The 25352-nt window shown below is 41.2% G+C and overlaps 1 protein-coding gene across 3 annotated transcripts; it reads right to left on the reverse strand.

Moving 5' to 3' along the window:
* Positions 1–1325: 1325 nt before the first annotated feature.
* LOC104957300 (polyhomeotic-like protein 2) lies at positions 1326–25352 on the reverse strand. 3 transcript variants are annotated; one of them, XM_010784919.1, is made up of 10 exons: positions 18601–18805; positions 15500–15815; positions 13744–13905; positions 13442–13519; positions 12877–12942; positions 12009–12170; positions 10881–11015; positions 10001–10283; positions 2819–3129; positions 1326–2144 (listed from the first exon to the last, which is right to left on the reverse strand). In XM_010784919.1, the coding sequence occupies exons 1-10, from the start codon at positions 18642–18644 to the stop codon at positions 1836–1838; spliced, it is 1866 nt and encodes a 621-aa protein (XP_010783221.1). In that variant the 5' UTR covers positions 18645–18805; the 3' UTR covers positions 1326–1835. The 3 variants fall into 3 exon arrangements, with proteins under 3 accessions (XP_010783221.1, XP_010783222.1, XP_010783223.1); XM_010784921.1 differs by lacking the exon at positions 18601–18805 and adding an exon at positions 25251–25352 and having other exon boundaries at positions 1328–2144; XM_010784920.1 differs by lacking the exon at positions 12877–12942.

A 25352-nucleotide genomic window follows, 5' to 3' on the forward strand; every position in this document is an offset into this window, starting at 1 on the left:
CTAGAGAAGGTTAGGTCCCCCCCACTTAAATCATGTTCACATGGATACTAAATACATTTGCACACATCTTGTGTCCATATATTTCTGTTTTGGTGGTCATGCCACACCGTGCACATGCATGCGCGAGTCATGGTGAGATATCTGGATTAAGAGGTTGCTTTTTCTTTGCACAGCATGAAAGAAAGGCCAAATGAATGGGCTGTGATTTTAGTTTTTTTAAGCAGAGGTTGAGTTCAATAATTTGTACGGCCCTCGGAGGATGTTGTAAAAATGTAAAGGAAAAAGGTTCCCCACCCCTGCTGTAAATAATAATAAAAACCCTTGATTTATAACTTAACATCTCTGTCTCCTATTGATCTGAGTAAATTATAAAGAATAGTTAATTGAAGCATTATAGCACAGGCCTTTGTCAGATGGTATATTACGCTGTTCTTTTTCTGCTTCAAATAGTTCTCTCTTTTTTCACCATACCTTCGTTTGCATCACTGTTTTACAATAGATACCACATTAGCCCCATTTCCAACCATTAAGGAGAAATATCACTGAATCTGGGTGAACATTTAGAAAGTACAACAAAATGATTTGGTGCTCAGCAAGAAAAATCAAGCTTCAGCATGTAACACACTAACACTCAAAGCTTCTGACCACGAGCCAAACATCCGAACATGCTCTATATCTTTGATCCAAATACCCTGCTTACAATGTGTGCACATAAAAATAATACAGAAAATTGAACAAACATTGAATTAATGCAACTTTTCACGGATGTGAGACATTCCCCATTCCAAATCAGTTTGTCCTAAGTTTAGAAACTAGCCTGAACACCTACACAATCGAATGCAATCCAAGAGAATAGATGTTTACAAAATATTGAACTTATAGCGTTCAGTAGAGGTTCACTGATTGATCCAGATAATTGTCAGCTGATCGTATATGTTAACCTTGCACCCACACCAGAACAGACAGAAACATGAGAACTGTGAAAAGGTTCTTTAGCGTCAGTGAAGAAAAAAAAAAAAAAGAAGTAAAACACCTGCAAGTCCAAATTAAGCTGTGGAGCATCAACCCTAATACCAGGATTTCAACAACATCCATGTCCTGTGACTCTTTGTAAATGACCCAAGATTATGTCATTTTAGTCTCCCCATGTTCTGATATACCATATCTTGTCTGAAAACTTGCGAAATCTAATGCAATAAAAAAAAAAGCCATGTAATTAATCATCTTTTTGTGGTTTTGTTGACACCAATCAATACAGGCTGTAGTTAGTGGTGGTGTTGTTGTATGAACTTAAATCAAAACTTTCTACCCCGACCTTCATGTTTGTAAATGGTTGCGAACACAATATGAACATGAAGTCTCCCTTGCATTGTGTGCAACAGCCAGGCCGATACTATACACTAAAACAGTGACCAAGTGTGCTCAAATGTCTCCAATGTAATGTACAGGCAACAACATAATAAAAACAATAATGGTCCATTATGAGTCTGGGTGTATTATTGTTCTGCTGTTCAGGGCTTATGTCGAGTTTAAATGTTTGAGCAGCGCTGAGTGAATTGTGGGTATCAGCTGAGCTATTTGGCTGCATCTCAGATGAGTCGCAGATAAAACAAAGCAATAAGAGACAGAGAGGAGTGAAACGAAATGTGCTGCAGACACAACACATTCTGAATTACAAGTAAACACCAGCATTGATGTTATGGTCCGTCACTGAAAGTTCAAATAGATGGCCAACTCAAGCAGAGCGGTGCAAAAATAAACTGTTTTGTTGGCCCAAAGATAACGTTTTTTCAACCACTTTTCCTAGTCCCAGTGGCTATTTTACTAAAGTGTATTTACCGAAACCTTTGAGTTCTCCATGCTGAGTCATTACCTTGTGGCTGGACAGCTGGTGTGGGTGGCTGGACTTTGGGCTGCTCGACAGGCTTGGTGGGTTGAGATGGTAAAGGTGGAGGTTGCTGCTGCTGGTGTTGTTGCTGTTGCTGTTGTTGTTGTTGTTGCTGCTGCTGCTGCTGCTGCCGATGTTGTTGTTGTTGTTGCTGTTGTGGTGGTGGTTGCTGCTGCTGCGTGGCAGGGGGTGGACACATCTCTCTGACCACCAGTGAGGTCGGTTTATCTTTATTGTCGTGAAGCATTCGGGAGGCCTATGATGGTTATCAAGGGAGAGAGGAAAACATGAGAAAGTACATCTGCAACAGTGAAGAAAAGACAGATCAGCGACTTTTAGTCATTCTAGTGTCAGTGACTCATGAGCTAAAAACTAATAGAGCTTGGAAAATATCACACCAGTGGGAAAAAATGACACCAGGAATCTCTAAGCCAAAAATTTCAGTTTTTTTAACATGTATGTCTTGGAGTAGAAATGGAATGTGTGGGTTTTGTTGCAACAGCAGCTTTTGTTTTGCTGCTTACTTTAAAATAAAGGAAAATCAAGAGAGTGAGCAACACAAAATGCTAGGATCAAAAGTCCTGTCCCGTAAGAAACAAATGTGGGACAAATACAATGAATCACATTAAGAAGCAATTCTGGTAACAATTAATAATATGATACCAGGAAAAAGATATATCCTAGGAGAAATGTTTATAGTTTAGTTGTACCTTTGTTTGTCCTCTTTTTAATTAATTTTTCAAATACTTTTAAATGAAGTAGATCATTTTCAACAAAGCAATGTGAGGCTGGGCCAGCTTTTACAGGCAATAATATGACCTTTGCCTTATCATTGATGCTGGCAACACTTTAAATGAAATACATAACATTTAAATGAAAAGTGATGATCATTCTCATTAGTTTGAGACCATGGTGTGTGAGTGTACTCACTGTTGGATGTATTTGCAGGTTGATGGCAGTGAGCTGGACGGGCTGAGCTTTGGCGTGGTTCAGGGAGGAGTGGAGGGTGTGGGGGCTGATGGTGGAGTGGAAGATGGTGGCCTGCTGGCTGGGCATGGAGGGCTGGTGCGGAGCAGGTTTGGGCAGCACGGGAACGGGGTGCTGAGACGGTTGAATGGAGGCTGTTTGCAGCAGCTGGCCCGCGGCCCTCTGGGAGGCTTGACTCTGATGGACCACAAACTGCTGTTGCTGCTGCTGCTTGTGCTGCTGAACCAGGGAGTGGGGCTGGATATGAGTGTACGCTGGAACGAGAAAAACATTTTTTTTTTTTATTCATGAATTCAGCTTACTGCTGTGCTCACCACCCACAGATAGTTCACTTAACATACTTCCTAAAAGCCAATTTCCATTTGAATTAGGTCCTACAAAGTATACTTATCGTATTTGGTTCATTTAGACAACTGGTATGCAGTTTTTTCTTATACCCGTGTGTTAATGTGGCCAAAGACAGTGGAAAAGGGGAAACATTCATAGCATATACTATTGCTTCAATACTATATAATATGTATAATATATGAAATACTTGCTTTGTCAATACTATTGACAAAGAAAGAATTGTACATTACATGGTGCTGAAACTAAGCAAACAATTATGATCATCTCTGTACTGTTTATAAGGCCACAATGGAAAACATGTACTGTTTCCTGTTAATGCAAATTCAATATATTGGACATGAATTGGACAAAATAAGCATTTGATGTCACGTTTTGCTTTTTTTCAGATCAATCTATTATAAGTGTATAGAGTAATCATTGCAGCCCTATTTTTTTTATCACACAGTGCATGCAGTAGTCTTGTCAAACATTGTCTTATATAAAAAGGTGAGATCTGTGACAGAGCATGAGCAACATTTATCACATGCGTGCTGACCACTGTCCACACTATATATTAGAGAGCAATGACAAATGTAGCCTGCTTCACAAAAAAGCATGTTTTGTAGCTTTCCCTTCACCTGTGTGCCCCTTGCTGACAGGATGTAATATTATGAGCTCGATGAAAGGTGCACAGAGAGGCTCCCTGTAGCAGTTTGGGTCTGACTATTACTCACAAAACGTTTCAAAATGGCCTGTCACCACCTGTCAGTGCTGTTGTGGGTAAAAAGGCATCCTGGGCTCATAACTTGCTTGGAAAGCCCGAGACAAAGCATATCAATCTTGCATTGTGGGAGCATGTCTGAGTGGGAGAGAGTTGCTCAGCGGAAGTATCCCGAGGCTAGTCTAATATTAGAAATACTCCAGGAACCAACATGCAGAGCTCTGACACTCTGTATGGAGTTAATGTTGAGTCAGGAGGTCCAAGCCCCTCTGCTGCCTCTTTGATCTTTTACAACTCTACCAGGAAATACTAACAACTAATTGACTAATTTCTAACCCAAACAAGAAGTGACTCCTGCCCTACAGTACAAAACAGAAGCTTTTGAGCTGTGTGAACATGGAGGTGTGTTCGGTGATGTTAATAAACCCTCTAATAAATCAGTTTATGGAAAACTGCCAAGTACATCAGCGTTTGTCTCAAATCCCCCTCGCCCCCACCCAGTTCTTTTCATGATGTTTTGTGTGGGATCGGCTCCATCTGGTTTCAAAGTTTCCCTGCGAGGCTCTGACCGCAGTCTTTGCCCTGCTGTGGAATATATACATGTTTCTATCCAGCAGAGTGCATGCCATTTGTCCCTTTAATGCTGAAAACGGTTGCTTTTTCACATGGCGAGACTCTGTGAAACCCACCAACAGAAAATCTGTCTATTCAGTGTTCAAAAGTGAAGGCCTTCATTTGTTCATGTTCAGAGAAGGATGGATATGAGCCCAGGATGGGTGAATACATCCAGAAGCAATAGAATTAAAGATGTCAGCTTAGAAAGATGGTTCAGGCTTGAAAAGCAATTTAAACAGGCACTTTGGGGTAAGATAACATCCATCATGGATAAGCAGCTACACCTAAGGGTGTCAAAAATAATTGATTGTAGGAGGAGTTATGAATTGCTCCTAAATATAAAAGATTTTGAAAACCGCAATGTTAAAGGCCCCATGACATGGCCATTTCTACTGATCATAATTCCATTGTTGAGGTCTACTAGAATAGATTTACATTGTTCAATGTTCCAAACTCACATTGGTTTCTCATACAGCATCTCTGTATAGTATGTGTATTCACTCTCTGTCCTACACGCCTTGTTGGAGCTCCTGCCCCCCCACCCTATGAGCCCACTGTGCTCTGATTGGTCAGCTCGCCGACTCTGTGCTGATGAGTCCACCACCGTTACAGCTGGACATCAGTGATTATGTGTTACAATGGCGTTTGTTAGCAACCAGAAAATGACACCAGTAATGACAAACAGAGAATGCTGCGTGGGGTCTGGGTGCCGTGTTGGCGGGACGTTGTGGGCTCGCTGCTCCGCCCTTTGAGGCTCGAGGAGCGGACAGTGTGAGCTGGATTACTGGTGTAGTTTCCTGGTTGCTGCGTGGGGTCTGCGAGACAGTGAGACACCGCGGAACTCAGCCTGCATAAACACACACTCACAACCTGAGCTCCGAGTGTGTGTGTATGGAGCTCCGCCTAGCACCGCGGCTGAGAAAAGATAAGGCTGAGTGTGAGTGAGTGTGAGTGCGTGCGTGCGTGCGTGCGTGCTGAGCTCCGCAGCGTTACATCACTATGACCAGGAAGAAAATAATGGTAAAAGAGAAATCTCCCACGAGGCGTTCTGGGGCAGCATAGACAGGTCTTTTCTGTGTTAGAGTTTTACTCGCTACAGGGTGTACTTTGAGGGTTTGTGACTCTGCAGACCGTTTACATGCAGAAAAAGCTTCATAACACACAAGGGGACTGGTAATAACCAGAAAAGCATGACATGGGACCTTTAAAGATGAAGAGAAACAATAACATGATAGGAGCCCTGATCTGGGATGATTAGACCATCAATGGATAAGTTGACCAACAGAAAACTAAGTTTTCAAAAAATATTTGTTGTATAATTAAAAAAAAAAAAATCATCCTTTTTTTAAGTGAAAATAGCAAAACACATTTACCATAATAACTTCAATAATTTAATAGTTAAGAAATGTTTTTGACTTTTGGTTCAGATAAAACAGGATGTCCGTTTGGGCTCTCTGGGGGGGTAATTTAAGCTTTTCACATTTTCTTTTTACATTTATAAAAAAAACAGACAAACTGGAAACTATTTAATAGATAATAAAAACCATGGGAAAATGGCATTACTCATGACAATAGGGCATGAGAAAGAACTCAGAACAACAAAGAATCTATTATTATCTAATATTCTGTCACTGAAAATACAAAATACTCCAACTGCAGCAACTTACACTTTACGATTAAAAAAGGTAATAAAAGCACTAACCTGACCTTAATGATTATCTGCTAGAAAATATGGCAATAAAATAAGAAAAGAAAGAAACTACAAAAACCAACCACCTACACATGATTCAAAATGCATCTCGAACAGTTAAGAAATGAATAGTAGCACTTTCGATCAAGATCTCACAGAATCATATGGTAGCAACAGATTCCAGCATTTGTTAATGATAGGAGGGGGATTTCTGAATCATCACACAACGGAAACCACCAGCCCTCCCTGTGTATCCTGACAACGTTCTCAAGCCCCTAATGAGGAACAGAGAGAAGTCTTGGAAGAAGAGGAACACAGGGGAATTTCTTTAGATGCCTTTCCCCCTCAAGGTCTTGGAGTTAAGGACTGGAATGACCTATCCACCCCCCCCCCCCCACACCCACACACACGCACTCATACAAAATTCAGTATGTGGCAGTGGGCTCCACACCCCATACACCTCCTACTCTATCCGCATGTTGTTGCACAATGTCCTGCGATGGAGGACAGTTAACGTCCCTGATGGGTTTGTAGAACCAGGCCCTGGAAAATCCCTGAGTTTCCACTTTCTCACCGACTGCCACTCTGGCTTTCACTCATGAAACAAATTCCGACCTAAAACAACAGAGCAGCAGCAGGCTTTACACCATCTTTCCTCACTAATACAGATCATCATCAAAAGAACTCAATTCCTAAATGAATCCAGTTCCTGTTTGGTTTCAACACTCCACAGTTTCAGACAAAAAACTGTTGCCGTCTCACGTTAATGTCAAAACACATTGGCAGGCTCTCAGGGAGAAAACCAAACGACACCTCAGTATTCATTCCAGTGAGGCTAGATTTTCAGATCAATAAAGGAAACGTTGGATGTCAGTGTTATTAGACAAGATAAGAGAGAAGAAAGGAAGCTGTTATACATTTTAAGTGGTTTTCCTTCTTATTTCTTGATAATCCTTTTCAAGTGAAACTGGCAACTGCTTCTGTTGCTAGCAGCTACATAATTATGCCAAGTCAGATTTTGTGTGCATATCTGTTGTTTTAATCTGCCAGCATGGTGCTTTGGGGGGTTTCATGCTGTGTTTTTTTATAATAAGGTGCTGAATCTTTAGTGCCAAGAGGAGGCGATGACAAACACTTACTGCAACATTTGTTTCCAGTCCAAATCCTAGTCAGGGGACCGACTCTTAATGATGGTAATGTTCACAGTATCAGAGATAATGCTCTAAAATGGTCTGCCAAAACATTGATGAGCAAAAATAGCAAAACAAAATGAGTCACACCTCTTCTGTTTCTTTTGTTCTCTCAGATCAGACCAGAATGATTTCTGCAGAGTCAAGTTCAACCCTGATAAAGTAAAGATGTGTTTGATTCATGATAGTTTTCACAATAACATTGCTTAGTTTTTTAATTATAAAGATATTATTTTGTCATTTTATTTGTTAAACTTGTTAAAGTGCTATCTTTTTTGCGAAACAAATTCACATGAAACAGCCAGTGAGGAGGTTGTCATTTGTTAGACTGTTTATGCTGGTAATGAAGGCTTGGTAAACATTTAAACCAATAAAAGTGAGCCGAGCACAACCAGTTTAGGTTAAGAGAAAAAAAAAATGATGAATTGTGTTTATAAATTAATTGTTGACACATTAATACACTGTGCCCAGGAGGTTATGTTCTCAGTTTGGTTTGTTTGTCTGTCAGTGGTCTGATTGTAACAACATTTGGTGGAGGGGTGTAGTATGATCCACAAATGATCCATTTACATGGTGGATCGATTTTTTACTTTTATTAACATTGCAAGACAGGGCATGGGCTCTGCCAATGTCTCTTGGAGTGCCTTTCTAGTATTACATGTAACAATTATGCTCCTTTTAAGAGAACTGGTTTCCTGCAGCAAGTTATTGTTTATATCCCTATCTATTGGCCATAACAAGACACTAAACATCAACCATAAAAGCAGTTGTTGACATTTTGGATTTACAAGAGACAGTGGCATGTCAGTAGAAAAGCCTTCCCCTGATACAACATTGCAAATAAAGTGCATAATGACCGAGTCACTGTCAGGTTGAATCCGGGCTTTAATACTGAATCCTCCCATCAGGCAGACACACAGCCTCACGCGCAGTGTACTAACTCCTTGCATCTCATGTGCACACCTGTCCCTCATGGCCTGCTGCTATGGCAACCCATGTTAATTTCTCCAGACAGCATGCAGCCAGATTTGCAGCCTCCATCCTCCCTTTCATTTGATGCGAATCCATTACTGCAACAAAGCATGACACAGTTGTGCACTGACACGCTCACATAACCCCAACGCCCCCTCCCTTCCTTGCACACACACACATACATAAACACACGCCCCACAACATACACTACACACACACACATAAAAGCAACATTATTTCTAGGGGTGAACACAGTTACTACTCCCAGCGCATGTACATTGACTTACATATATTTTTTGCCTAAATTCTGTGAAATGTGATGTCTTATCAGGAGCCTCTTGAAAATGTGATAATGCTTTGCTTATCTTGCAAACAAACTGGTCCAGATTGGATTTAATCAGCTTGTACTGCTGGCATACTCACAATCATTCACACTAAATACAAAAAAACAGCTGCTGACATTCAAAGTGATTTAGAAAGACTCTTGCGTGGCACTGTGCCTTTTACAGCTTCCAAATCACAAAGCAGCTCGACTGTTCCAGACACAGCCCAACACATTTTATTTATCACGGCTGGTTTCACCCCTTCAGTGAGAGAATGGGATCGTGATGCAGGCTCTGACATGTCACACTCACAGCCAGAGATATTATCAGGGCAAAGTGTAAAAACTAATTTCTCATCTAGTCTTGCTATAACCACAGGAACACATTTCTGCTGTACAGATGACAGCTGCCTGAAGTCCCAAGTCTGTTTCAAGGTTTGAGATGGACATCTGTTTCAAAAGAGAAGCACACAGCAGCTGACAGACAATTTGCCAGTTTAACATAAAGGAGAGAAAAAAGAAATCCTATGGAATATCAAGTGTCAGTGAATCGGAATAACACAAAGCCTCTAAAAAAAATAGCAGACCGTCTATATTTATCATACACACTGTACCAAGAGTTAGCAGCCATGCTAGCAGCTCTGTGAGGTGAAACTAACGCTAACATCATTATGGCAACATACTCACTTCTACAATCCTTTCATGTTGATTTATGCAGGTATAAAGTTCAGTTTATTCACGTTTAAATGTAGCATGTAATTTGTATTTGCTAATTAGCAACAAGGTGCAGCTGAGGCTGATGGGAATGTTGTTTATTTTGCAGGTATTTGGTTGAAAAGGAAAGTCTGGATTGTCTTTGATTGCATGTTGAGATATTTAACAGGATAGGTTGACAGTTTGACCTGCTAGTGCACTTCAAGTAAAATAAAAGGGACTGTCAATCAAAACAATTCTTTGTCTGTTGTCCAAAAATGTCTATAAAATGTAATGATAATCAATCCATTAGTTGTTGAGATATTTTGGTGGTCGGCCCAAATGTTCTATCCTTAATTCTGCTATCAAAAGTAATACTTGATTAACTGACTCATTGTTTGCACTCTCTAATCAATTGCTAGTTTCCTTTATTGACCCTTAGACCAAACTCTTAATGCCTTTGTGAGAACGATTATTTCCATGTGGCCTTGCTGTAAGCCCTGCTTGGATCCATTTTACTGTTACAAGGCATGCACCGGTCAGACTTTAACCTTATTTGAACTGTGCAGGCAGTTGGGTTGCAGACTCCACTTACCTGGAGAAATCAGTGGCTGAGCGCTGATAGATGTGACGTTGCGGCTCATGTTGATAGCTCGGGGTTCTGAGTTGTCCCCCTTCTTCCCAGCTTCAGATGAACTGTCAGAGGAGCCGGCCTTTGCTCCTGTGGAGGCCTGCGGTACTTGGCTGGGATTCTTCAGATTGGCCGGCTGGATGGGAACGGGGCTCTGCTTCAGACTGAGAGCCTGCAGGGTCTGAGTGTGAGAGCAGGACGTGGTCGCCCCCTGCTGGCCACGGATAGCTAGATTCTGGACCTGATTCTTAGAAAGACAAAATGATGGGAAATGATTGATAAACAGATTCACAGAGTGGATTGGAGGCAAGATATTATCAGTATTTTTATTCATGTGCTCTTTTGCAAACCAATGAAGAATGGTCTGATTAAACATTCTATGGGGAGGCAGTAGCTCAGTCTGTAGGGATTTGGCTCGGTAACCGAAGGGTCGCCGGTTCACTTCCCGATTGTACCAAAATACGGAGTGTGGAGTGGTAGCTGGAGAGGTGCCAATTCACTTCCTTAGCACTGCCTTGAGCAAGGCTCTGAACCACTAACTGCTTCGGGCACCAGACGACTGGCAGCCCCTTCGCTCTGCCACCTCTCCTATCCTGCATGTAGTCCTGTTTGTGCATGTGTTCATGTGTATGAACTATGGGTGTGTAATGTAAAAAATATATATGTTTTTTTAATAAAGTTATTCTTCTTCTAACAGACCAGTACAGCAAGTACAAATATTTGTTAAATATTGTCATATCACATAGTTTAGTGCAGGATTCCAGCTGCGATTTAAACTTTAAGTGACAAAGTCCAGCAATTTAGCGTTTATTTTTAGTGTCAAAGTGTTTTCTAATGGATGTACCTGTGAGGAGGCCTGCAAGGAGCTCTCTGACTGGACAGCCGTCACTGTGGCAGTTGGAGTGAAGATGAGCTGCGGGGACAGAGGAACCGCCCGGCCCAGACTCCGGGCCACCTGCACCAGGTTACTCTGCTGGGCCTAAAGCATCACATATAGGGAAGAAGAACTGCATGAGTCAGAAAATGCCTATGGGATTGGATTCTTCACTAATCTTTAATAAAGTACTGAAAGTAGCCAGAGAACAAACTCATCAGATCTAGAAGGGCATTAAGAGAGAGTAAAGATGACTATGATGACCCTCAGGCACACAATTAAATATGATTAAGCTAAAGGACCCTTTTCATCTGCTTAGAAGAGAATGTGCCAAGATTTGTATCTCTTTCTTGACAGAATTGTATTTTTTAACAAAATAAGAAAACGTTTATTCAGTTAGATGGATTTTGTAGTAACACTGTTTTGAACTTCTAATGTTTGTATGTGTGGGAAAACAAGCAAGGAAAATGGAAATGAATACAATCGGGCTTGATATTAAATCATATGCACTAATTTAACACCAGAAGACTCAACCAGAAATTAAAGCGATGGTTATCTAAACTGACAAATGTGTTTTTTATGTCTGCCTGCAGCATCAAACACATCTGACAATGCTGTGTACTTGGTCATAATGAGGAAGCAGAAACAGATTATGTGCCAGATGCCAGCAAGTTAAAAACGACAAGTTACCCACAACCAGCTTCTAAACAGGCCAATAACGACTGAATAATGCTTCAGCAACTTTAATTTAAAACAAGTGATCCTGCAGCCAAAGCATAGAGAACACCTGTGACATCCAAAACATTTTTAAACATGCACACACAGTCTCTTCTGTGCTTGTAATGAGTCCTCTGGGGCCTGATAGATTATCTTGGCAACCTTCTCTGGTGGAATAATGTAAATCAAGCACTAACTACTGCAGAATAAGCATAAATGCACAACACACACCAATCCTAAAACACACAGAAGGAAGAAAACACGAGCTGGATAGTGCTTATTTATTTAAGCGGTAGGCCTATGTGTGTGGGGTTGTGTTTATGCATATATGCACACTCATGACTGTACCAGTGGCTATGCCCCGCGAGTTTGCAGTCTCACCATCTGTGCACGCAGGTACATCTGTGCCTGGCTGGCTGTGAGCGTGGGGCTGGATGGGCTGCCCAGTAGAACAGCCTGCTGGGAAATACTGGTGGGGGTGGAGCTTATGCTCTGGGCCCTGCTGATGAGCTGCGCTGCTGCCGGGGAGGTGGTCAGGTTGATCTGAAGGGAGAATATGAACAGGATAATTAGGTCATACAGTAGTGTCAGTTTTACCAGTTGTTACTTAGTCTTAGTCGTGTGTTAAATGTCCTTAGTCAAACTCATGCTGTTTTATTTAAGTTGATTCAAAGTATTGTCATTTCACTCCTAGCTTAGTCATTAAAAAGAAAACCGTAAATGTTAATATAGTTTCAGTCAATCAAAATTGAGTTTTAGTTTTTTTTGTGTCAATTTTATATTAAAGGTGGGGTCGGTAATTTTGGAGAAACCAGCTCGAGTGCGCTAGAATTTTAAAATACACAGCCGGAAAAAATCTGCCACTTCCTTACAGAGCCCCTCCTCCAACACACAGGAACGCGCACATGACCAATGAGAGCACGAGATAAGTTTGTGCACAGATGGAAGGCTGAAAGTTATTTTAGCCCGGCCGGCTACAATGATTGGTCGGGCTTTTTACAAATAGACAGCTGCCACGGGCCTCCACAGATGACATTTTTTATGTATTTATTGTCAAAGCATTTAATATATTCATTGCTATCGGGATGTTAAGAGCATTCCATGGAATATAACAAAAAGTGTTTCTGAAATAAATTACATACCCCACCTTTAAACATTTCAGTCAATCAAGTCTAGCCAAAATTACACAGTTATTTTCGCCGAACTCTGTTGATATCATTGTTAAGTTAAACTTAAGTAAGTTAATTACTCTTTTCTTAAGGTGTGCTGCTGGTGTAGTCCTGATATCGGGCACGCAACACAGGAAATGGAACTGCTGCATTGATAAAAACAAACAGTTTATAACATTTGATGTCCTTTTTGTGTCAATGATTATCTTTTTTAAAAACCACATTTAAGTCTTGCCTTTTTTTTGTCAACAATATTTATGTTAATATAGTCACAGGTAGTGATTAATAAAGTCGCTACTGCCTCGTCCTAGTCATGGAGAAAAAGGTTGTTGACAAACTTAATTAATCATAGTCAACAAAGTAAACAATATTATGCACTTCCTTTACTCTACTGATATCTAAATCAATACACCAATTACATTCGACCAAGACATACAAAATACAAGATCTTGAGTTTCTGAACATTCTTACAACAAATAATAAATGCAATAGAAAAGTAAGCACAGCTCACATGGCTGGTGTGGCGCAAAGTTCCCTTAAAGCTTCTTGGTGCCAAAATCAATTTTATTCCATGATAATTTAATGGACCGAGATAACTTAAACTCTCGAGGCTCTTAGGAGACAGGTCCAACTCTGAACTCTTACCGTAGCTTGAGTTGTTCCTGTTTGCTGGGATGAAGTGCCGTTCTGTGAAGAGCTTTGCCGGCCAGCAGCGATACTGGCCTATTACACAGCAAGAGAAAGAGAGAAAGAGAGAAAGAGAGAGAGAGAGAGAGAGAGAGAGAGAGAGAGAGAGAGAGAGAGAGAGAGAGAGAGAGAGAGAGAGAGAGAGAGAGAGAAAAGAGAAATGTACCATTTCCTGAAACATGTCTTGAGGGAGGGCAACAATAACAGCATCAGCTTTACACTGTGACATTGATTCTTTCAAGTGATGAGCGCTGGCTGACCTGCTGGACAGCAGCCAGGCTCTGCAGCTGAGCAGTGCTGAGGTTGTGCTGCTGCTGGAGGGCAGCGGTCTGTAACATCAGATGCTGCTGCTGAGCCGCGTACATCTGCTGCAGGTACTGTGCTGCTGTGTTAGGCTGTCTGTGTAGCGCCTGCTGGAACACCTGCATATAAAAGATAGACAGATAGATTTTTTGTTTTATCATGCAGCACATCACACACTTTTATTCTGAGAGAGGAATTGTTAAATGTATGTCAGTTTATCATTTTCAATGCTAGTTTTTATCTTGTACGTTTGGTGGTATGTATAGTTTCTTAATATTTAGGTGTGGAGAGCTAAGCGTAAGAATTTCACTGAACAGTGCAATTGCCTGTTATACTGTACGTATGACAATCTAATATCTTGAATCTTGAATCAGGTATGGTTAGTTCAGTAATGTTGAAAAAAAGTTAGGATATATAAAATTCAGTCCGGGTGTAAACAAAACATTATAGTAGAAAATGGAAGTCAAATAATTGGTTGAGTTTATTATCTCATCTTTCCAAATCAATGTGCTTATATACACGGTTTAAACAACTTTAAAAGTGAAAGTCAATCACTTTTAAAAAGGAACCTAAACAAAACATATATGCTCTCAAAGCCTTCAAATATTTATTATAAATTCAACCTCAAAAAAGATTATGTGGGAAATCGAACTTTTTTGCAAGGAGGATATTTTTAATTCAAGCTAAATCCTAACCTTGAAAACATGTTAGGAAAAAAAAACTTCAAAGCTAATTGTGTTCTGAGGAATTTTTATTTTTTAGGTCATAGTGTCACCGAATAATTGTCTTCAAGAAAAGTCTCATCTACGCCTTGACCCGATTATAACAGTTAAACCTCCATCCATTGAGAATAACTCTTTGCCCTTCACCTCTGAAAGTACCCTCTTCCTTGTTGCCAAGTAACCAAAGAGGATGTTGACTTGAGGTCCATAGTGTCAAAGACGCATCCGGACACACACCTCTTGAAATGGGGGTGAAATTGGTAGCAGAGATGCGAGACAACACTCATTTGCTTTAAAGGAGCAGCAGCCCCTTTCCGCTCAGAGAATGCTGTTTGCCATGATTGTCACCGGTCTGAGTACACGTAAAGGCCCACTGAATATAACAAAAACCTAGCTGTCAGAGCATCAGCACTAAAAGCTTGGGTGGACCTTATTCAGGGAGAGGGTAAGCCTTTGTAGAGGATTATCCCGGGGTCAAAGGTTCAAGAGCACAAAGCACAAAGAATTCCTTTAACCTGAAGAGTTCTGTGAGATGGCCGTCATTTCAGTTTCCTTTATCAGTGTATTGATTAGGATGACAAATGACTCTTATTTCATTCTGATTAGAAAATGATGTGTTGACATGTATGTGGTGTATGTGGTGTAATACACACCAACAGAGGGCAGTAATGCAAAGAAAAGTATGATCACCTCTTTATGTGTATGCAGATGTCACACACAATATAAGCTGCGACTAATTAGGACTAGTGAGCAACTATTTTGATGATCCATTAATGTTTCATGTGATGTTTCATAAGAAGAAACAGTTTCCTTTGCATAAAAAATAAGGACATGTTCTGCTTTTCTGTTTATTCTCATATAAGATTGAAAACATTTTAACTTTGGACTTTAAGAAACTGGGATGGAAATTTTCACTTCGTCAGCCCTTCATACAGAATCCTGACTGAATATCAAGCCGTCAACAATTTCATCTCAACACTAAGGAACTCACCTGCACTGTTTGCCGGTCGGGTATCCCACTGTAAACAGATATCTGAGGCACCGCCTGCCTCCCTGCTGCAGTACTACTACTGGCACTACTGTTTGTGTTACTACTACTACTGCTGGGGGGAGTGGTAGAAGTAGTAGCAGTAGTGTTAGAGGTACTACTGCTGCTGGCAGCTGTGGTGCTGGAGGAGGTGGAGGCGGTGGCGGTGGCGGTGGCGGTGCTGTTGGCCGTGGGGGCAGGGGCCCCCGGCTCACTCTCCATGGTACCCTCTGCTCTTCTCACCTTTGACCCCCGACTCTTCTGAATGGCTCTCCTGTGCCTGGGGACAGGGGAAAGGCAGAGCACATGAGAACATGCAACATTTTCTTTGTAACTAAGTTAAAAAAAACAGAATGTCTTTCTTCAATAAAAAACAACAATAAAAAAATGTGATCATAAGGGGAGTAAAGGGCTGCAACTAAGAGCAAGTTTTATTATCAGTTGATCTGCGAGCTATTTTCCCAATTGATGGATTAAATTTATTGTCTATAAAATATATAACAAAAATAAAAGAATGCCGTTTGTCACCGCTCAACATGATCAGCTTATTAACCATTTTATTTATCGTTGCAGCTTCAATGAAACCACTTGATACGAGTTCACAAGCCCTGAAGTCTAATATACTTGATTAATCCACAATTCTATTTCCATATACTGGTTTGCCATCGACTGCAGCTGGACTTAGAGCAGTAAACACAACAGCATGTTCTGCATTGTACAAATGTGCAGCAGGATGAGAGCCAGCTGGGAAATAAATGATTCTTCTGAAGTCTGTTTATTTTCATGCACAAATGTGTTACTGGAGTTAGTATTACATTTAAAAGGAGCCTCTACGAATACATTCCAGTATTGTCCCTTGACTACTGGAAGTAGCTATGTTTTTAAACTCTACACACAGTGTATGGATTCATTCTCCAAAAACTAAAAAAGAGAGGCATGCATGACACAACAAAGCTGGCTAGAGAAACGCACAAAAATGCAATCTGGGAAGCTCATGATTTCCAGTGAATTAGCATGAAAGGCAGAGTGGCTGGCTTACATTAGCGGTCTCCGTATGTTTGAGAGTTTCACATATACAAGATGAAAAGACGCATTCGGTGCAAGTTAATTAGAAGGCAGCAGAGGCAGTTATAATGACTCAAACTCCTTCGCAAACACTCCAACCGAAACGCTCCTAACCATGATACATTAAAAAAAAAAGTATTGGCCTTGATCAGAAAATTGCCAATACAAAAGACATAATGTCAAACCATACTATATGACATACACTGTCTAAGGCTTCAATTTCTTCTCATGAGCGTGGAGGAGAACAGAACACATGATTAAGGACCTGTCCTTAAAAGCCTTCTCAAGGTTGGTCCCCTGGTGCACAGCTATCCATTAGCACAAGAGGAAACGCTTCAGAGCTCCCCAGACAGAGAAGACGGAGAAGGCTCCAGCTTGAAAGGTGATGAGTTTGGAAGAGGATGGGAGGAGAGACAGGCTCATTCCTTAGTGGAGGCAAAGATGACATTTTAAGAATGTAAAGAAAGTCCAGAAGTCTTTGAGGAAGCAGAGCTCCAATGGAAACAGGCAGACTTGAGATGGTAGTGGTTTACTAGAGAGGATGATGTGGGATTAATGAGTGTGTGTGTATGTGGAGGGGGATTCAAACAGCATGACAGCTGATGTAACAGAGCTGAAAAGAGAGGGCAAACAGGGAGGATGGAATTTCTAGCCTTGGGGTTAGAGGTGTGAGCATTAAGATATAGGGGGGAGGCAGGAAGGGAACGAGAGTGAGGGGTGAAGGTTGAGGATTTGAAATGGGTTGGAGTGGAAACGAGAGTGTGATGGAAGTAATTAAATAAGGAGCTATGCTGCCGCCATGCTGCCGCCATGCTGCAATTCTTAAGCTATTTCCTCCTCCTCCTTCTCATTATTCCTTTGAGCGGATTAGGGGCCACAACAGAGCTCTTTAGCCCCACTTATGCAACAAAGCACACTTGGAAACAAACTGCAATCTTACAAAAACATATGCTTTCCTTTCAATTTAAAGCCCTAGTCACTGAATGAGGAAAAGGCTGGAGTTGAAAGAATTGTATGTTCTATTAATGAAAACTTGAGATGATCATGAATAGCCAATTAGGAAATTAGTCCAACAGAAAAAATCTTGTCAACACCCTTCTCTAAGAAATAAATTTCAGGGTCATTCAAATGAAATGAGGACGATTTAAATAAAAAAACTCAAATGAAGACCCAATTAACGGACATTTAATTTTGATATAAAAAACAAAAAACAATAATAAAATTACAATTTTGCATTCTGCAGTGAATTTGAAAAAGTCTTGTCCATATAACTGAATATAGCTGACCTGCTTTCTGGTTGTTAACAAAGCACTGCCAAAGCCTGCCTGTTTGCCGTCATTAGCCTACATCCCACTGTCTGCTTCCCATTGCCTCTTCATGTGTGTGGAGAGGGGAGGGAATCCCCTCTGGTAATGATGCCTTCACTGCCTGTCTTTCTGAGAGGAGTCACCCATCCATCAGTGAAGAGGTGCAATGGCGAAAACAACACCACCCCCACTCCAAACCTTAACCCCACTTCCACGAATTTAATCAAGCTTTGACCTGGAAAAACCTGGTACCCAACGCCAATGTGTGTGTGAGTACATCAAAGCAGCCCGTTATACATTTGAAACAGTCGCTCAGTCAGCACCATAACAACACATTTGCACTCCTTACAAAAAGCATATTGACCTACTCATAGTGGCTTCACAAGACCGCAACAACTGACAGTCAGATTTGTGTCTAGAGGTTTTGCATCGCCTGCAGGAAGATGAGAGCTGTTATGAGACTGTCAGACAGACTGGCTGTCTCTACAGCGCTTAGAGGAAGTGCATCCATCAGTGTTCCTCCCTCAGTACGCATATAGGATAACTCTGATGACCCACATGAAAAAAACAACGCTAGAAAGGTGCACAAATCTATTGATGCTTTAATAGCAAGGAGAGAAATGTATGCTTGCATGTGTTTGTGGAGGGGTGCTTTGCTGCTGAGACAAAGCCCCCTAACCCTGGTGCTCCTACCTCCTCCGGCCCCCCCGACGCGATGCAGGGGTATGATGCCCCATCCCCCGGGAGCGTGCTGTCCTCCTGCCGGATGCTGCTCCTCTTTGTCTGCCTGACTGAGTGTCTGGCTGGCTGACGGACTGAATGAGCGTGTGCGAGTGTGTCGGATCCGAACCCCAGCACCTCTCGTCTTCTACCCCCAACGCACAGCGAGCTCGTCGTCCCAGCTTCAACACCCCACTCCACCAACCAGGCCGCGGCCTGCCTCCTGATTATGTGGTATCCTAGCGACAGCCAACGGGGTGCCTATGGAATCCCCGTCCAGAGCAGCGTGCTGATTGGACGGCAGGATCCTCTCTAATGAAGATGATGGTAATGATTTACTCAGTCTTTCCCCTCCCCCTCTGCCTGAATACTGATTTTTTTTAAAGGATGCTTGGACCCTACAACATAAGGTAGAATGTAAACACCATCTAAATGTGTTTTTATTTTTTTTTAAGTAAAATCCCAGATAATGAGGCACTTCATAGACATTACAGCACAGACTCTTTTTTTGTGAAACTGAAGGCTCTGTATCCATTTTAGTGCCTCAAATTTGAGGGTCTGAAGATTGGGTTTTAAACCATTAATATAGAGAGCACTGTTTTCACAAATAACCAGCAGCGGTAAGTGGGACAATTTTTTATCACAACATTTGGCGAAGGACAGGAGAAGTGACTTATGGCCAGCCTGAACATTCAACCAATTATCGGACCAGAAAGACAGTAATCATCATCAATTTTGTGACAAGACTGATACTGAGGCTAGAGAGCAAAAAATAAAAAGGAATTGCGGTCCATCATGACGCCCACTACCCAGTGTCTGCCCGTTAAGTACTGGTCAACTACATCTTTAACCAAATGTTTCCTTATCCTGCCTAATCAGCACCATTTAAGCCAAATCCTAACTAATGATACAAATCTGACTCGATGATGGGATAGCCATGTCGCAACAGGAAAGCATCAAACCACCCATTTATTTCACGTACGGAAATTAAATGCAAATGAATAAGAGTAGAAATTCAGATGTAGCCATTTGAATCGTTTGCTGGTGCAATGTGGTATTGATTGGGGCCAACCATGCATGAACCTCATTGATTATTATCTTCTCATTAGCATATAGATTAGCTGGCGGTGCAGCCAGAAACGCAAGCCTAAAGTCTCACACTTGGCTGATAGAGCTGAGCAGCAGGGTGGGGTGGGGTGGGTGGGGGGTCAACATAATAAGGAAACAGAAGGAAAACCAGAAGGAATGGGGGACCTCAGTTGACATAAGCTGCTTAATCATGAACCTCAACTTTTGAAAGCCCAGGACCCTAAACCGCATAAAGATACTTAAGCAAAAAGAGTGTCCACAGTGAAATGGGGCGTAAAGAGTGGTCTAGGCAAGGGTCTTTAAAAACAAATAGCATTGTTTTCAAAGCTGATGCCCAACGAGCTCTTTTGGGGAGTGCTATACATTTAAATGACGTAGACACTATTAGCCTTAATCTTAGATAGCATTGGACATCTAAGACACTATCAACTTATGCAAAAAAAGTTTGCTTGAAAATTTTGAAATGAAAACAAAACTGAATGACAGTGACTTATGAGACCTTTGAACACATATTCCTCCTAGCTTAGCACTTTCTACTTTTGTTGTTATTTTTGTTTTACTTGCTTGTAAGCGCTTTGAGCACCAGGAAAAGTGCTTTATAAATGTAATGTATTATTATTATTATTATTATTATTGTGCAGAAATAACACTAGCCAATTCATTTAACATCATAGTCCTTTAGAACTGCAAATCATTTTTTCCTTTCAGGGGCTGAATATATTAATTGTTTTCAATTATTTTTGGGTTAGTAGAGCCTATTTATAATCTCACAGGGGAGAGCAGCAGCTGCCTGTCAGACTCATCCATTTTAATGGACAAAGTGTTCAAGACATTTGAAATCTCTTCAGAATATTCAGATATATCAGGTGGCAGATTTGACATCCTTTATTTACTGCAGAAAGGGTTATCCAGGCTATACGTTGTGGGAGACTGTTATCACTCCAACGCATGCATTCACTTTATATTTAAATAATTAACAATAGGATTAATGAGTTTAGTGCCAAAACAATTAGTCAGTTGACAGAATGTTCTAATTAATTTGTTTCCCATGATAGTGAGCTCCAATTTGAGCATTTATAGCTTATTATATCATTGTAATTGTTATATTTTTGGGCTCTTGATTATGGAAAAATGGCAACTTGGAAGAATCTTGAGAACAGTTTTTCTGATATTTAAAACAATGATTATTACATTGAAAAAGACAATCAATAAGAACTTGAGCTGCAGCCCTCATTATTTATGATCATTCAATTCAGTAGGGTCACAATATTGACAACAATAAACATCACCTGGTTAATGTCTAATGAATGAGAGGGTCCTGGCATTATAGTCAGCTTCCACATCCTCTGCTCTACAAAGTAGCATGTCCTTGGTGATGCTGGGGTTATCCCCAGAGGCCAATGATGGTCGATGGGTCTTGTCCAAACAGAGCAAGCAGGGCAAAGCCTTTGTTACAGTGTGTAAGACAGAGATACCCTCTGATCCCGAGGCAAGATTGGTCGGGTAGCCCGTAATTGAGCCATCTGACTCCGACGGACCTTGCCTTCGACAGCTGAGTAGACCGGCACAAAGAGAGGTGCTGGCTGCTTTCCAGGTTAAGTGTGTGAGCGTGTGCACCATTCCAACACATAGACTCATGCTGTGACGACACAAAAGACTTTCACTTAACTCTACCCGGTACACTGTGCTCTTTTATGTTTAGTTTAGTTTAGTTTATTTATAGTGTTGTGGACAGTCCCCATCGATGAACTGTCACAAAAACAGTAAATGGTGCAGCTTTAGCCGACATGGCTAATTTCCAGCTGTTGTCCCCGGCCAGATGGTAATAGACACCCTTAAAATTACAATATGTGTACAGCATCATTTCGTAAAGCCCCAGCCAGTAACGTGCCGATTGCTCCACGAGATTCCAAAAAAATTACTTGGATTGTTAACAACTCTCAAAATAAACCCAGGGGAAGCAGACAGAAGAGCAGAAGGACACTGAGGCAGAACATTAGGGATTTTTCCCTTTGATCTAAAAATATGACAGTTGAATAGTTCAGGCAAAGCTTGCAGATTAGCAACACGCTTCAATCCAGGCTGTTCTATCAGAGAAGTCTCTGAGGCATCTCTCACAGGCGTCGATCATACCGAGAGGAAATAAATAGGTCAGGTATGAGCTGAAGTAGATAGTGCTTCACTGCCTTCATCGGAAAAAGCATTTCATTTTTGTTTTAATCGAAAACATCTGACGATCAAAAAATCTAAAAGAAAACTGAAAAGCCTCTGGGTCACAAGTAGAGACTTATAACTTTCAGGAAGCTTGTGATGACTGCAGGTGCAGGAATGCATTTCATCATTACTTTACCAAGACTAGAAGATGCAATTTGCCAAAAATGACATAGCATTGTTTTTTTAATAAGGATAGAGGTGAGGCACTCAATGCATGTACCCCTCATGGAAAGCTCTTATTTGAACTATATATACGACCAGGCTTGGAATTTCTTCATTTTAGGGGCAAGGCCATTTTTTCAGGACGCAAAGGCCACATGCCAGGGCACAAAGGCCATTGAGGGAAACATTTGGATTTGGAGCTTACAAATAAATAACTTCACTTTTTGATAAGAAAAACACACGAATGACATGGAAAACAAATCACTGTTTTAATATCAATAATGTCAAACATTATATTATCATATAGGCCTATGCCTCCTTAGCATATGCCGTATATAAAATAAAATACTTTACTTTGAATAATTAGTGTTTGGTATGTTTTCCATCTACTACTTCTCCCATTCACAAACAAATCAAAAAATCAAAAATTATATGCATATGTAACAAATATATCCAATTTCAGAGCAGAAGAAACAGCCTTCAAGGGTCAAACTCTGCACATACATAATTCAGCTGTGTGTGTGTGTGTGTGTGTGTGTGTGTGTGTGTGTGTGTGTGTGTGTGTGTGTGTGTGTGTGTGTGTGTGTGTGTGTGTGTGTGTGTGTCAAAAGTTAAACATGTAACATGTACAAACCACAAAATGTCATGGCGAATACAATTGCTGCTTTAATTCTGTCTTTAGGACGTTGTTGTGAGTGTGGGCGGAGCAGCTACAGGTTCATTTAGCCTGATTGATCCATTCAGAAAACACGCATTTTAAAAGGTTTTTCGCCTGCCGTCTTGTCTGCAGACTTGGCAAAGCATTTATTCATGTTTTTTACTAACCGGTATCAGTATGTAGTTACTTCAGCATCATTCTGAAACGTGTATTACAATTAAATCACTGTAAAATAGGTTCATTTTGTAGTAGTTTCCACCACAGTATTTACATTGAAATAAGCCCCGCCCCCTCTCCAGCGCGTCCTGTTTGAATGACAGGAGTAAACACAGCTGACAGCCACGGTGAAACTCCAGCGGTTAGAGCGATGAGAATATTCGCATCGCGTCCTTTGTGAACGCAGCATAATGCAGTTCAGAAAACACTGTTCTGACGCTTTTAAAGCAACTTCGAGATTTTAACAGTGTGAGGGGCACACAGGCCATGGTGGCCGTAGGACGTACAATTATTTGTGGGGCATAACGGCCAGACCGAGGGGCTACCACGGCCATGGCCGTCATGGCCGCCGTGAAAATCCTACCCTGTATAATACGACAAATATACCATATCCTGATGATAGTGCTATTCTGCCTGAAAATATGGTTATAACCCTTTAAGGCAAATACAAAGGTCACCATAAAGTCATCAACAGGTCAGAGTGGTCTTTGACCTGATCTGACAATGTGTAAAATGTGTAAGCCTTTGAAAATATTTCAATTTGACATCATCCAACCCAAACCTTACTTGTAATGGTCAAATTTAGTCATCAAGGAATTGTCTAGAAAATGCTAACAAACATGCACTTATTACAAAATATATCATCCACCTACATGTATGAAAAAGGTAAAAACACTTTTTATTTCTGACATCATAAACACCAACTGACAATTTGTATTTGACTAAATGGGAATGATGTCTGTTACTGTGACTGAACTGGCATCGCTCAAGTAGAGAGCGATGATTTTCTTGCCAACAAAACTTGCACGCAAGTGTGCTTCTTCTGCACAGGAAAAATATCTTTCCCACTTTTCGACAGAGTGAACGCATCAAATCTCTCTGGTGTGCATCAGGCTGATCACTAATGGATGTAATGCAAGAAGTAAGTGAAAATAAAGTGGTCACATATGATGGAGCACAACATCTCAACATGCAAAACATGAGTTGGACCTGTGGCTCTCACTCTCTTGTGAAATAAACAAATCAACTTTTTCATAACAATGAGATAAATAGCACATGACAGCTTGTGCATTATAGACCAATATTCAGCTACAAGAATTAAGGGCTGATACCGTTTGATGTTAGCTTCCACTGACTTACATATAACAGCTTGATAAAGCAAGCAATTCACCTTTGGAAGATCTATGAGCTTCTTGTGTAAGCCTGTTGATGCTTTTCATCTTGAAATATCACATCTCTAAGCATAATCTGAGATGGCGTATAGTTTAAGGAGGAGTTGGAGGCAACACATGTACTCTAGGGCAGCCATGGCCTAAAGTGACCTCATCTGAAGAATAGAAGGGTTGCCTAGTGATGCTTAATACAGGAGCTAAAACTCTGTTCATTTTGCTTGGCCTTCCTACCCTAGGTTTTTAACAAACAGAGAAAAACAGGTATACAAATCACGTCAGTGCGATTTTGGGCACCCCAATAGAAAAAAAAAAATCAACAACATGAAAATCAATGGCAAAAATAAGAGCTGAATTGATTAGTTAATGTACTGATTAGTGTACACACACACACACACACACACACACACACACACACACACACACACACACACACACACACACACACACACACACCTTGTGTTTAAGGTCTAAACACAGACACGAGGGGAAGGGGAGGCTAGCTTAAGCTGTGATGTTATTCTGAACACATTCAGGTCACAGGGAGGGCATGGCCACACCATCCCAGCTCTAGCGGAGCATTAGATGGCCTACACTTGTCACAATAACTCCTCCTGTCCGAAAGGTCATGACCTGTTGGATCAAAGTCATTCAAGAAAAATCCTGGCATACTTAAGCAAACACTTTAAAAGTGATGAAGCAAACACTAGCAAAGCCGAAGAAGGGACGCTAATGTGGTCAAAACATTGTTATTGCACGCTTTTCTCACGCACTGATTTTCATTCATAGCCAAGTTGTTTTTCTCCACGATGGCTGGGGCTGAATTCCTTTACAACGTTAGCTAACGTTAGCGCTACTTTGCTTGTTATTCGTCTCCATATTAGGGTTTCAAACCACATGGAGGGTCTGCATGCTAAACTTAGCCGTCAAAAAGCGTTAGCAGGCAAGCTAGAAACAAACGTTGCTCCTGTTTTGGGGCCCCGAAAAGACGTTAGCTAAGTCCCAGCGTTTACCCTCACGCGTTCCGACACAACACAAACACGGTCACTGCCCCCGCCCGCCCCGTGTCAACCGTGACACTCTGTCCCAAGAAGCAAGCGAGACGTTGCACTTACCGTTACCGTAAAGCCTTGCTCCTCTTTCTGGCCCTTTTCCCTGGCTGTTTTTCCTGATATTCTACACCATTTCTGGACGGTGGCTCAGAGCAGACCAGCGGC

The sequence above is a fragment of the Notothenia coriiceps genome, unplaced genomic scaffold (assembly GCF_000735185.1).
Source record: "Notothenia coriiceps isolate Sejong01 unplaced genomic scaffold, NC01 NC01_scaffold00026632, whole genome shotgun sequence".
Taxonomy (NCBI): Eukaryota; Metazoa; Chordata; class Actinopteri; order Perciformes; family Nototheniidae; genus Notothenia; species Notothenia coriiceps.

Excerpts from the sequence above, each read along its gene's own strand:
- LOC104957300 (XM_010784919.1), bottom strand. The coding sequence starts at position 18,644 with ATGGGGCATCATACCCCTGCATCGCGTCGGGGGGGCCGGAGGAG. Across the intron at positions 12,171-12,876 it reads CAGCACACCTTAAGAAAAGA|ATCAACCTGACCACCTCCCC; the intron begins GTAATTAACTTA and ends TTCTCCCTTCAG. Across the intron at positions 2,145-2,818 it reads ACCTGCAAATACATCCAACA|GCCTCCCGAATGCTTCACGA; the intron begins GTGAGTACACTC and ends TAACCATCATAG.